Genomic DNA, 14938 nt, shown 5'->3' on the forward strand with positions numbered 1-14938 from the left:
CTCCATCTCTCTGCTCCAGTTCTCCTGGTGCGCATGCTTGCTTTGCCAGAGGTATTACCCGGGAGACTGAGCTCTTTGGGAGTCCATTCATTTTAGTAGCACTCTAATTGAATCAATTCAGACTCTCATTCCTCCACAGCAGGTTTTGTAATTGCGTTCCTTCAGGAGAGATGAGAGACTGCTTTTAGCATTGGCTCCTTTTACCAAGGCTAGCTCCATGGTTCTTGGTTCCGCTGGGTCAAATGAATATTAGGCCGGGTACAATATTGCACATGATTTATAGTATTATTCTTTACTTCTTATTTATGTAAAGTATGTTGAATTGCTCCTGCGTAAGTGTGCGATATTGCAAGATAAATAAACTTGCATTGTTTTACAGTATTAGATGGTTGTATTGTCTTTAAAGCCATAATGCAATGTATTGACACTACACACTTACAATAATGCAAGTATTTTTCATGTGTAAGATATAAATTATAAAAGATTGAAAGCATGCCATACAAACATTTTATCTGAATATGTGGATGTATGTAAGTGCAGTAACTGTAGCTTGTTCATATTTTAATCATATTTTAATCATATTTTAATCATATTTTAATCATATTGTTAATATTTTAAGTCACCATGTCTCTCTTCTCTTTGTGGCTAGATAGCATCTAAAGCATAAATAAGTTCACCTTGAATTGTTTAGACTGAAGTGCAGGGGGGTCGACTCAGAGTCATGAAATGGTGGGGGTGAAAGACATACTGAATACCAGCCTAGTGTGTTGTTCACCTAATTAACACACGTAGGAAGTGTGAGAGAAAGTTCACAGATAAGAGAACCGTGAGAATCCTGTGTTTGTCACCCAGAAAGGGTACACGGTAGAGGAGTACACGGTAGAGGAGACTTTAAAGTTCAAACTCAAAACTTGCGGGAAAAGCAAAAGCCAGAGCCTGAGAAAACCGGTACTGTTTCCGTACTCCTATTTTCCCCCCTGAAATGAAAAGAGCTCAATAGAGGCGAAGCTGACTGACAACTGACAGACACCAGTAGCAGCAACTGGGGATCAGTAGAGAGAACTGCCCTTGACTCTCTGTGAGTCTGAGACTGAAGCCTGATATTGATTTCCAACATGTGAGCTTCCAGGCTCACACAAATAGGTTCTCTCTCTCTCTCTCTCTCTCTCTCTCTCTCTCTCTCTCTCTCTCTCATACACACACAAACAACAAAACAGAGGATGTTTTTTGAATGCTACCTGGAACAGTAATTTGCTCTTTGCTGATCTAAGTCAGTCATTAGACATTCTGAACCACAAGGTTACATCCTGACATACTCTGTAGGATCAAACTGTCCAGTGTCCATTATACCCTACCTCCAGCCATGACAGAGAGCCTATGTTCCGAGCCCCTCTTTAGAACCAATACCTTCACTCCAAAGAACATATGCTCAGAACCACTCTTTAGAACCCATGCCTTCAGATGCTCCTAAGAGCATAATATATTCCAACCCAACCATTCCGAGCAACTCCAAAGAGCATATGTTCTGAGGTATAGCCACTCTTTAGATCTAATGCCTTGATCTGCTCCACGGAACTATTGTTCCTATCGAGCCAAGCCGTGTTGAGCCTTGGGGGAGAAATGGCCACCGGACAGGAGAGATCCCGGTGGCAAACCGGTGTAGGGGACAGGGAACACTTATTCAAGTGCTTACACAGCCAGAAAATCCCCTAGCTGGGCACATTCATCACGTCCACTGCCACAGCCTCCCCTCTCACCCACACAGTAATTTCAGATAGGGCAGGGAAATATACGACACGCACCCTGGATACCTGGAGTCCTTTTTTTAAGTACTTAACCAATATATTTTTTGATTGTGTTCTTGTACTTCTCTTTTAAAATCAGATGTACAATTTTGCAGTCTGTTGCAAGTCCTGAGGCATCCAGGATGAATCCTTAGTGAACGCAAGAGTAAACTAGTGGAACTAGCTGATCCACTCCAAAATTTAATGAGTTCCTCCGTGGCCATTGCTAACCCTTTCCACAAAGTTTCATGAATATCGGGCCATTTGTGTTTTTTATTTATTCATTTTTTGCAATTCTGCTTACAAAAACAAAATAACCTCCTTGGTGGCAATAATAAACACAGCATCCTGACATAAACGGGATATAAACATAAACAATGGAGTTTATAGCTCTCTCTGTGTTCTGTACTGCTTGAGGTAGATGTGTAAAGATCATGAGGGAAAGGCACCAGTTTGCCCTCTAAACTGTGTGTGTAAACAAGTGATTTTGATCTTGTCTCAAAAGAACCGAACTGAACACAGAACATCTGCTCTCTCTCTCTCTCTCTCTCTCTCTCTCTCTCTGTGTGTCTTGCAGGCGACAGTGGCAGCCTTTGCAGCGAGTGAAGGCCACTCCCACCCTCGGGTGGTGGAGCTGCCAAAGACCGAGGAGGGTCTGGGCTTCAACGTAATGGGAGGCAAAGAGCAGAACTCACCCATCTATATCTCCCGCATCATCCCCGGGGGTGTTGCCGAGCGACACGGGGGACTGAAGAGAGGGGACCAGCTGCTGTCTGTCAACGGAGTGGTAAGGCCATTTCACTTGGGGAGGCACTTCAGTAGGAACTATATTGTTATTCTCGACATCACGGTATGTCAAGAGTCATTTCCTTTCGCCATAAAACACAGTCTATGGGCAGCACTCGGTGGAAACAAAACTGCACGGTTGTATTTGTTCATTGAAAATGTAATAGAACTATTGTAATGAGTTTGATAGAAAAGTGTTAAAGCAGTACAGTTACGTGGACAACAGCTGTATTGAGTGAGTGCCCCCTACAAACTTCCAGCTTGCTCATAGAAAAAAAAAGGACCCAACTGAATGGCCAAATACTCACTCAATACTAATTTTTTAATTCACTTCAGTTGTCCATACGTTTGTTTTCACCAAGTTGTCCCAAACCGGAAATGGCCACGATATCGAGATAATGAACTTGTGTAATGATTTGTGTAGAATAGACTGCATATTCTATTGCAATGCCCCCCCATCCCCTCTCTCTGTGTGTCTGTAAGAAATAAAGCTTCACATTAAATCATCTAAGCAATGAGATACCGTCCTTCCATCAATCCATAAACCTGTGAATACAGACTCAGATGAATGTTTCAGTTTGTTGGAAGCCTTCTCAATTTTTGGATTTTTCAAATGTAATTCATTCATCAAGTCAAAGTCAAAGTCTGCTTTATTGTCAATTTCTTCACATGTCAAGACACGGTGGAGACAAGACATATTTTACCAATTAGGTCCACAGGCAAACATAACACTCAAGTAAACAATATAAAAAGTAAATAAGAAGGCACATACAATGAAGAAATAAGAGCAGCAACATTTGGGTTGAAATTGTGCAATTGTGCATACAGTGGACAGTCAATATAATAGTGCAAAAGTCAGGCCAATAAATGGCTAAAGTAGTTCTGTTTGACAGAATAATAATAAGTATGCAAGTGGCGTAGTGGTGCAAGTTATGTAAGAGCAGCAGAAGTGTGTTCAGAAGTGTTTTCAGGACAACAGGACAACAACAAGTTGCAAAGTGTGCAAGTGTACAAGTGGAGTAGTGCAAGGCAGCCATTGTGGGTCCAAAGTCCAGGATGTTATGTAGCTGAGGGTGGAGGGGGGAGAGAGTTCAGCATCCTAACAGCCTGGTGTATGAAGCTGTTGGTGAGTCTGGTGGTGCGGGAGCACAGGCTTCTGTACCTCTTCCCAGAGGGCAGTAGATCAAACAAATTGTGAGTGGGGGGACTTGCATCACTCACAATTGTGGTCGCCTTGCGGGTGAGGTGGGAGGTGTAAATGTCCTTCAGGGAGGGGAGTGAAGCACCAATGATCCTTCCAGCTGTGTTAACTATGCGCTGCAGGGCTTTCCTGTTGTATTCAGTGCAGCTTCCGCCCCACACAGCGATACAGCTGGAGAGGATGCTCTCAATGGTGCCTCGGTAAAATGTGGTCATGATGGCTGGTGGAGCATTTGCTTGCCAGAGATTCCGCAGGAACTACAGGCAGCGCTGAGCTTTCTTCGGCAGTGATGCAGTGTTGGTGGTCCAGGAGAGGTCTTCACTGATGTGCACCCCCAGGAATTTGGTGCTGCTCACTCTCTCCACCACAGCACCGTCGATGGTCAGTGGCAGGTGTTGGGTGTGACCTCTCCGGAAGTCAACAACAATCTCCTTTGTCTTGCTGACGTTCAGCAAAAGGTTGTTGTCCCTGCACCACGTGGTCAGAAGGTCGACCTCCAACCTGTATTGAGTCTCGTCGCCCTTGGTGATGAGACCCACCAGAGTTGTGTCGTCAGCAAATTTCACTATGTGGTTGTTGCTTTAGGTTGCAGTGCAGTCATGCGTCAGCAGGGTGAAGAGCAGCGGACTGAGCACGCAGCCTTGGGGGGCCCCCGTGCTCAGTGTGATGCTGCTTGAGATGTTGTTGCCAACACATACTACTTGAGGCCTCTGACAGAGGAAGTCCAGTAGCCAGTTGCAGAGGTAGGTACTGAGTCCCAGTTTGTCAAGTTTGCAGATGAGTTGTTGTGGTATTATGGTGTTGAATGCAGAACTGAAGTCTATAAACAGCAATCTCACATATGAGTCTCTTTTTTCCAGGTGGGTTAGGGCTGGGTGGAGGGCAGAGCAGATTGCATCCTCTGTGGACCGTTTGGCTCGGTATGGAAACTGGAAGGGGTCCAGGGTGGGGGGGAGAACGGATTTGATGTCAGTTAATCAAGCTGTTAACTGTTCATCAAGCTGACAGCCATCTACTGTAGCTGTGTGGAAGCTCCATCCCACTGGATCAACAGATTTACAATCAATACGCCCAGATAAGTAGACAAAGAAGCCATCAGTTAAAGAAGCTAATTAGTGTTTCTACACATAGAGACTTGCCATCCAGCAGATTGGAGTTCACTTATCATGTCATGCAACTGCATTGTGTAATTGCTAGAAGCCCTAAAAATACCGGCGATCATCAAATCCGCAATACCTAAGTGAATGGCCCTGTTGTGAAGGGCGCGAGACTTTTTAATGAATGTGTCACCCGTTCTAATTAGCTAGGATGGCTCGGCACAGGTTGCAAAAAACCAATCTGTTAATAATGGTTGTCATGACGATGCGACTTGTGGGTTAAAACAGGAACAGGTTCTCTGCTGGCAGACAGGAAGGTGTGGCAGAACTTCAAAATTATGTCACACCGATAAATTTATTCCATTTTTTCTGTGAAAAGAAGTCAAAGTGAGAAAGAGACTTTGATTGTATCTAAAGTAGCTGCATAATGTCTGCTGCTCTGAGCTGAAATTGGCTGCTTATGTTTGTGTCATAAGATTATGACATTTTCTTAATTGTGAGAGTCCAGAGACATCTCTATCCCTCCATCTTCTGTCTTTGTTCTGGTGTTGGCATATTTTTTCCTCATTTGCTCAAGACTGGTCATTTCACTGCGTGTTTTGAGATTTTCTTACCAACTCTGTAATTACACAGTCTTTTTTCCTATAGACGGCTTCATGAAGGATTAGTGTGATTTCACTTGCGTTTCAAATTAAAAATATATAAAAGTGTTTCATTATTTCACAGTCAAAGGGAGACGTGCTAATGAAATCAAACATGAAGAATACATTAGCAAGTCTGTCTCGTCAGGCTTGAAAAAGCATGCAGAGAGACATTGAGAGACACTGAGATAATTGTCTAACATTTTTTCAAGAGTACAGACAAATTTGTGGAAGTTGTGATGGAGAAAGAGAATGGAGTTTGAAGTTGAAGTGAGGGGAGTCAGAAAGAAGCCAGGCTGGTCTACTGTATATCTATCTATCTATCTATCTATCTATCTATCTATCTATCTATCTATCTATCTGTCTATCTAGTTATCTATCTATCTTTCTATCTATCCATCCATCCATCCCACCATTCTTGTACCAGTCTACTCATCCAGCTCCACATTTGTTTCCACTAGAGTGTGGAGGGTGAGCACCACGAGAAGGCGGTGGAGCTGCTGAAGGCGGCCAAGGACAGCGTGAAGCTGGTGGTGCGCTACACGCCCAAGGTGCTGGAGGAGATGGAGGCGCGCTTCGAGAAGCTGCGCACCGCCCGTCGGCGGCAGCAGCAGCAGATGCTCATCCAGCAGCAGCAGCAGCAGAATCTCTCCGCCCAACAGAACCACATGTCGTAGGTGAGGCTTATCATTGCTTTAAGGGTCACCCCCCCAACCGCCGGGGTCGGAATGGTGGAAGGGCTGACGCAACCGACGCAAGCAGCTCCAGGAGAGAAGCATGATGTGTGGGCTTCAGGTCACACACACAGACACACACACACACACACACACACACACATCAGATGTGGCATGAGATGACCATCATCATGGTTGGAATCTGATCTGTGCGCTCCTAACGCTGCTGTCATACTCCCTGGGCATCATAACACTCATTGTGTGTGGGTAAAGGTGTCCCCTTTGTGCCTGAACCGTCTGTCCACCGTCTGTGTGTGGAAAGGGGGTCATGCATGACTGGACCGTCCTCTCACTGGCAACCTGTTACCTGTAACCAACTCTGCAGAAGAATGTGGGATGTCCTCATAAACCTTTGTTTATCCTATGTTATGCTTTACATGATGTGTGTGTGTGTATGATTTTTTGGTAAGGCTTTATTTGCTTGTGTAGTACACCCACAGAGACTCAACAGTTCATCTGTTAAGATTCAAGTGTTTCTTGGTGTTTTATGCCCCCAACATTGTCTTCAAGGCAGCACTGCCTGGAAGGCACTAGGGTTAGGCATGGGTTAAGGTTAGGGTTGGGGTTAGGTTTAGGATTAGGTGCCTTTAAGTCAGCGGTGGCAGTGCTGGCTGGAAGACGACGTTGGGGGCATAAAACACCATAGAGCAATTCCAGTTTAGGATGTAAAACAAATACTGAACATTGCCTTAACCAAAGCCAACCCCTTAACCCACCCCCCTTAGCCCACCTCAACCCCTTCACCTTTACCTTAACCATAACTTGTACTGTAGTTACAGTAACAGTGTCAATAGAGAGTTTGTTGATAATCTGAGAATCTGTTCATAGTCTGTGAGTGTTTTTTTTTTATTTGCTGACAAGGATCCTGTGTCCAAAAAGTCATTGTTAAAGTAACACAGAGACACCGTTCTGCCTGTTATAAGTCTGTGAATCATTTAAATGAGTTTGAAGACATTATTTAAAGGTAAAATAAGTACTTTGTTGCTTAAATGATACACCACATGTCTGTTTGATACAATGATTAGATTACTAGTGAATCCTTCGGATAAAGTTTTTCAGTATTCATCATAAATCTTTATTCAGCCTGGTATGGTTCTAACATCATATTACAGCACATTACATTGTCTAGACACTCTGTTCTTGCGATGGCTATTATATCAGTTATTCATGCTCTCTATAAGGCAGAGCGTGGTCGTTTGGTCTGTTGTTGCTGAGATATGGGTTTCTATTCTGTTGGGAGTTCTGTTCTGTTTTTTTTACTTTCTTGACTGACCCATTAGTGTAGAGTCACTAATACACTTGTGAGGGTGGTGAGTTATTTATTTGGAAAAATGGTGCTGCTTTAAGTCTGATGTGAGGGTAGGAAAGCTTCAGAGCATTTTAATTCATTGCATCCTCACACAGAAACATTAAAGTTAATTAAAATCATACCGCATGACAGATCTCCTTCATTAAATCACTTCAATTTATACTTCTGAGACAATTTCAAGAAATAGTTGTCACAAAATGATGACGCTGCCTAGATACTCCAAATAGCTATCTCACTTTGATAAATGTAGTTATTTAAAGGGGGAAGAAATCCTGACTAATGCATTTGGCAGTTGGGCTACCCCTGTTTTCTTTTTCAAGTGCCATGAGTTGGCCATGACTGAATTATGAATTATTATAAGTGCCATGACTTGAATTATGAACCATTGAGAGGAATGCTAAAGTTGTTTACTGTAAGTAAGTAAGCGTTTATTTATATAGCACATTTTCAAGCACAATGTGCAACCCAAAGGACTTTATGCACAGACATTTTAATTTAAAAAGACAAAAGAAACAAACAAATAACAACTTAAGTTGTTTACTGACAATGGTGTGTCTAAGTGTGTATTTCATATGAACACCAGAAACAGATCATGAATACTCAGACAGGAAAAATAATCAGATATATAGTACTTCAACTCAAGATACGTGTCGTCCATTATCCCTTACTTATTCCACTGCTTGGTTGAATTTTCCATTGTCCTACGTAATTTAGAACGACCATTAACCATGTTATTTGCACACCTATGAAGTAGATCCATTTTTTTGGCCGTATCACACTTGTATATTAATTCGCTGAACTTGTTGTGAAGTTTAAATGAACCGTCACGTTGCATCCGAGCTGTAAAATGCAGACGTTGCAAACATTAGGCCTTTTCACACAGAGATCACGCTAAATTTGCGGGAAGAGGGGACGTCTTTTTGTGTCTGAAAGCGAGGTGAAAATTTGCCGGCCTGCTGATCTGTTCACATGATGCGGCATTTTGGGGAGCCAGGAGGCAGGGTCAGCTATAGTAAATTAAATTGTGACGTGCAACAGGGGGCGTGTAGAGTGATAGTCGTAGGCCATATGTACGTGGGCTTTTAGATAGGCCTACAGCAGGTGTGTGATTTCAAAAACCATGGCGGGAGAACCGACTGCGCTTTGGTTAGCTTGCATTTGCTTTGCTGTTGCTGTTAGAATGTTAAATTCTTGCGATAGATGTCTTCAGACAATAAAACGTAATTTGGAAGGGAAATTGAAGAGAAGAGTTGCCCCTTGCCTTGGCCGTACAATGTACTGTGCGTACAATTTATTCATGAAATCGTTCAATATTACAACAATACAAATAGCTTGTGTATTGTCTTAATTGAAACATGCTTCGCGCACAAATCATAGCCTAGGGCAAAGAGAATGGACATCTCAACAAACAAAGTTTGGGACAACCAAACAGCAGTGTAGCCAAAGCAAATCCTAATTGTTAGGTTACCATTATCGGAAATCGCGACATAAGCACATTGGTTTCTTTTTTCTTTTCTTTCTTGTTCGCGTGTTGGGTAGTGAAGCGATAATGCATTTAAAGCTGTAATGTGAGCCAGAGCCGATATGGCCAGAACTGCTGCTCTGTAAAGGTATTTCTGTCCCACCCAAATTTGCTCAACTACTTGCGAAGTAGCCTATTCATCACAGACATCACATGTATCACACGAAAGAGCTTTTTCTCAGCCTTTAAACGATGTTAGTGGTTAGTTGTTGTGGTAAACGGTTCGCGAGAAAAGTAACTTTAATTTAATCATATTTTTTTGCGCCCGTCTCCCTACCCATTCATCTTGGTGGAATACTTCGCGAACTTTCCCTAGATGCCTAGATAAGCATTAGACTACAATCAGAGGATATACATATAGGGCAGACAGACGCTCATGAGTTCATGCTTTGTTTTATCGCTGGATTTTAAGGCCTATTATGGCAACTGATTGCATTCCAAGCTACAGTCAACTCTAGCAGGCATTGAATGACTGGAGACTTTGTGAATTTATAGATTGACATATTGTGCTGTCTCTGCGATTGCTGCTTTTGATCAGTTAGATTTATTTGCAATCTCCTGTGGTGGGCTGGACATGGCATTGAAATGCCCGCCCAGATTCCCCTTTCCGCCTTGACCCATTCACACTGGTGGCGGAACGAAAAAACTCGGCAAAATGTCTAGGGGTCTTGGTATTAAATTTGGCGAGACACTTCCGTTCCGCATCAGTCTATGTGAAAGGGACAGTCGTTCCGCGATTCTGGTACATAAAATCGCGGCGATTTTGCCAGTGTGAAAGGGCCAATTGTAGCATATGACAGAGGTGGCTTTTATCTAGATGGATGACAGCAGGCTAAGTAAAATAGCGATGTTTCAAAGCTAAAGTTAATCAGAATCTTGGGATACGCCCGCTTGACAACGGGAGAGATAGAACTAACGACTGGCCTTTGGTCGTATAGGAATAAGCGGGATAGTGGACTCCACGGTGGTCTGTTCACAGAAGTTAATGCACTTACGAGGTTTAAACGACCGCTTCGCGTCGGGGCCGTTTTACAACGGTATCTATACATTATCCCGCTTATTACACGGTTACTTGCCAAAACGAAACAATAAACTCCCCACGATGTGACTCTTTAGCCTACATAGCCTAGGCTATAGCCTATTTGTTACCTTTTCATCGTGGCTTTTGGTGAGAAACAAATAGTTCGACAACAGCACACGCAACTTGAATCAAACATTCTTTAGAACACAGCTGATCAACCGTCCGCTTTCACTTTTGAATGAAGTTCCAGTCCTTGCGTAGTGATATGAAAGACGTGAAATAGAAGCACAAAGCCCATTTTCTTCCGCTTCGCGTCTGGGCCGTTTTACAACCTCGACCGTGCATTAACTTCTGTGAACAGACCACCGTGTGGTCCATTATCCCTTACTTAGCAGACCGCCGAACGTTGGGAAGGCCCATTCAAGTGAATGGAGCATTCTTCAGCATTATGAAGAGCTGTGTAATAATACATAATAATCTGATAATGTTGAATTATACCTGTCTAAACGTCACATGAACCAGAACAGTAGTGGCTTCTTTAATAGTGCCAGTGCAGTCACTAATCATTTAAAGGTGCTTGTCAACATTACACAGTATATTTGAACATTTGCCCACGCTGTAGAGAAATTGATCAATCTGATGCCTCATTCCACAGTGTTGTAATTGCAAAGCCATTGAGAAAAATGTAATGAACTGCACTGAGTGGGCCTACTGAACCCAAGCACGGTTCCGCTTGCTAATGGTACACATATCACACCGTGCTCCACTGCCTGTGAAATCTACGCTCAAGGAAAAACAACAAGTACAGAACCAGAGGGGTTCTTTTCAAGTATATTTCTACCGAGAGAGAGAGAGAGAGAGAAAGAAACCACATCATCCCCCACAAATGAGGTTACACTTCCCAATCCTCTCAGTGACTTTAAAAGCAGAACTGTAATAAATATAGTCTCTGGCACACAGGATCTCGTACGCGGCAGAGTACATCACTCTGTTATTATCAGCTTGGCACAGTCGCCGGGGCATCTCTTCTCCCGACTCAAGGCTAAGCCGGCAGACCGCGCTGTCAGGGTGAGAAACAGGCTTGTGTACAGGGAAGAGGAGGGGGGCATTCAGGGGGGATCTGGTATCGCCGCTGCCACGTTTCGTACCGTGTGTGCCGGCGACTACGTTCCATTTCCCAGGGGGTTGGGCAGGAGACACACTTGACTTGTGCCAGAGCGAATGCCACCGGATCAGGTGAAATCTAGGCACAGGCATGAGTGGCGCTGGATCGGGTGAAATCTGGGCACTCACACACACACACACACATACACACACACACACACACACACACACACACACACACACATAGGCCAGGCATCTGTGAAGGAGATTTGGGCACAGTGTCTCTCCTAACGTAGCGGCAGTTAGGGGATTTGGAGGTATCAAGTGTGTGGAAATGATCAATGTTATCAATGTGTGGAAATGAGACTGTATGGCCCCTACAAATTTCACTGCAGGAATCAAAATAAAACTCCTGAGGAGTTACTAGAAGAACAAGGACAGGAACAGTCACAGTAATACCCATTTAGCTCAACTGGAAGAACAAGGTGCAAAAAATACCAAGGTTATGAGTTTGTTTCCCAGAGGACATACTGATAAAGTATATCTCAGTATGTATCAGCACAATACAAAAAAAGCCTTTGGCTAAGGCAGAAGAGTAAATGTTAATGGGGTTTTTTGCAAGCCAAAAGGCTTTTTCAGTTAGAGGCAGTGTTAGCATATGTCAAGCGTTGCTCTCAGATTTTGTTCTACACATCTTTTGACAGGTTGTTCCAGAAGAAGAAGTAGAGTTAAAACCTACGGCAAAGGCATCTTCAAGGGCCCAGTCACCTGACCATCAGGGGGGACACAAACCCAACTCAACCCAATGGACTGAACAGTGCTTTTTGGCCAATGAAGACTTTTGCCCTCATCTCATTATACCCTACCGACAGATATTCTTGAAGTGAAAAAATAAATAAATCTGTGGCTTGTGTCCTCCAATGTTATACACTGGTGCTTCGAGAAATGTCTGGAGCGACGTAATAAGCAAGATAGCACTATATGGGTCTGTTTTAGAATTGTGCTCTTGAGTTGCCCTCTGATAGTTCTGAGTTCTAGCCCATTTAAGAGAAGGTTTTGTCTCGTAGTTTGTGATAATTGTATTTCTTTGTCCTCTATATCTCGGTTTTTTGACCCAATGTGTTGACTCAGTTGATTTCCTTCTCCTTTGTATTTTTTGCCACAGCTTTATACGGTGACATTTTTAACAATTCTTCTACTGGTGCTTGTTGTCTGTGTGAAAGAGCATTGCTTTTATTATTTGTGTCAAACGTGTCTTAATTTGGGTAAGTGTGAGCTCTTTTTTACCTTCTATACTGTAGCAAGAAATATTTTGTATGAGAAAAAAAACAAAACTCTCGTAGATTTAGCAATAACACACCTCAGTTTATTTGACACATTCTTCTGGAGGTTAACAGTTATGGGGGAAAGTGATGCTAAATGATGGCAGAGCTAAATTACACTGAATCTTATGCACTGTGTGACATAAGCTTGTTGCAACCGGAAAAAGAGGTCATTTGCACATCTCAGTCTATCACAGTGCCATTGATAGAGATTACTGCATCATGGATTGTGTAATTGATTAGGCAACTTGGAGGACAAATAGTAAATAATGTTAGCTATCAGTGATAATATGGATGTCATTGCTGCAATTTTGTGAATGTGACGTATATTTCCATCTGGAAAAAGTCATACGGTATGGGTATTTTAAATGAAAAATTCTACTATTTAATAGTTTATGTGACTAAATAAGGACAAATGGAATGTTAGAAAATGATATATCTGAAGAGAAGGTAAATTTAAGGTAAAATTTATTGTTATTTTTGAATATTTCTATTTTATAGTTTATTATGTCTAGAGTTTTATTCTTCTGTCAATGTGTCATCAAGGTACATGTGAATTTGTAAAAGATGCAAAAGGGTATTCATAACATTCAGTTACATTGGATTCAACATATATAGAGACATTCTATTCAGCCAACTGTCCAATGCCACATTCTGACAATCATTGTACCAAGCCAGGCGTTTCTATGTGCTTTTTTTTCTTAACAGTAGGGGGCCACTCAGAACATCCTCATACATACAGTAACAAAACAGCTGTAAGAAATTATTGCAAAGTACTCTGATGAATAGTAGTGACCAAATAGCAAAACAATACAGATAGATCTGTATAAGGAACAGTAGCTGATGAGCAAACACTAACTGAAGTAGTAATGTGTCTGTATTTTCTGAATAATATTCCAGTAGACGGATTTTTGTTGACCACTTAGCAACCCGATAATGTCTGCAGACTAGTATCTTTGTGGAGGCCACTGAACCGACTGACTTACCATGTGCAATGTGCCACTCTGATAGAGAGTCCATAACAAGCTGTGAAAGTGTTCTCTCTCTCCCTCTGTTTATATCCACAGTTAACCCGGACTTGAACTCGTCCCTTTTGTATGTTTACTCATTTTCTTAACAATGACTTGCATTTTTGAGTCTGAATATAGTGTAGATACTTATTATATAGAAATATAAAAAAAGACAAAACAAAGTCAAGTCATATGCAATTGTTATACATATTATATTTGTATAAATAAATATATGTGTGTGTCTAAAGCCATTATTCTCCCATTTAATATCTCATACACAACCTCACTAACACTGTTCAAAATCCCTTCCCATCTTAAAGATGCTATAAACAATGGATGCATGATGGACAGGAATGTCCTAGTCCTTATGGTCTGCATCCCCCCTCTTACGCAAAATACTTGACAGGTAACGTCCCTCTGGCTGATTAATCACAGACAATGTTGGAATAAGTTACTGATAAGAAGTCAACGTTTGACAGCCATCAGAATATAAAGCCAGCTAGCTTCATTCAGAAAAATAGATCACTTACTTTAGCCTACAGCTTTCTTCTTGAAGTAGCGTAATATACAGTGACACAGCCGTCTTCAAGTCATGCATTCTCCCCTGATAATTCTCGAGCTCTTGTGCATAGGTCAGGAACTATTTGCTTGAGTGGTGCTGGAAGATGTCTCCTTAGATGCCTGAAATGTAACCGCACTCATCACGTGCTTAATCGTGTGGACATAAAGCCAATTGCAGATGCGGAGTCAATAGAAGGGGCAGACAGTGAGACTAATGCCTGTGTGCTGTGGCCCAGGGTGAATGAAGGTGTAGAGAATAGAGGTGTAGAGACAGCTGCAACAGCAGAGGGGGAGCCTTCAGTCTACACTAATCTGAACAAAATCTAACCCCAGTCTGGAGAAAACAGTGGGACAGGACTGCATTATGGACATACTCATCCATAAGGAAAAAAAGGTGCTTTTTTCTTCCGGATTAATAAAATAAAATAGGCTACCAATTTAATGATATGGCAACAAAGATGTTATATCCTTCAGGTTTAATAAAGTATCTACCTATCTATCTATCTATCTACTGCATCTATCTGTATTGTGGTATATACAGTATGTAACTGACATGTAAGTCTATTTCCACAGAAGAAGAACAGCGTAAGTGGTTATCTCTATGCCTGAATGTACACTGTACTCTTTTTTTTTAGAAAATAATCTACAGACTGCACATCAGTGTATAATGAATGACATGTTCATATAAACTGGCTCGCCCGATGCCAAACACTATGATTTAGGTAGGTTAGGCCTTCCAATCAGACCTTCATTATAGATGCAGACTTTGAATGAGGGTGTGTATTGTGAGATGGACCATGATGAACTATGGCAATACATTTTGTTAGGAGGTGGAAATTGCAAAAT

The 14938-nt window shown here is 42.1% G+C and overlaps 1 protein-coding gene across 1 annotated transcript in view; it reads left to right on the plus strand.

Annotated features, from left to right (window-relative positions):
- The window catches only part of lin7a (lin-7 homolog A (C. elegans)), a 47589-nt gene extending 33811 nt beyond the window's left edge, over positions 1-13778 (plus strand). Inside the window, exons 4-6 of the mRNA XM_048268136.1 lie at positions 2362-2571; positions 5971-6186; positions 11904-13778. Of these exons, the coding sequence (XP_048124093.1) occupies positions 2362-2571; positions 5971-6186 (426 nt within the window). The 3' untranslated portion in view covers positions 11904-13778. The remainder of the gene's footprint in view (positions 1-2361; positions 2572-5970; positions 6187-11903) is intronic.
- The last annotated feature ends 1160 nt before the right edge of the window (positions 13779-14938 follow it).

This window comes from Alosa alosa, chromosome 17 (genome assembly GCF_017589495.1).
Source record: "Alosa alosa isolate M-15738 ecotype Scorff River chromosome 17, AALO_Geno_1.1, whole genome shotgun sequence".
In the NCBI taxonomy this organism is placed as follows: domain Eukaryota; kingdom Metazoa; phylum Chordata; class Actinopteri; order Clupeiformes; family Clupeidae; genus Alosa; species Alosa alosa.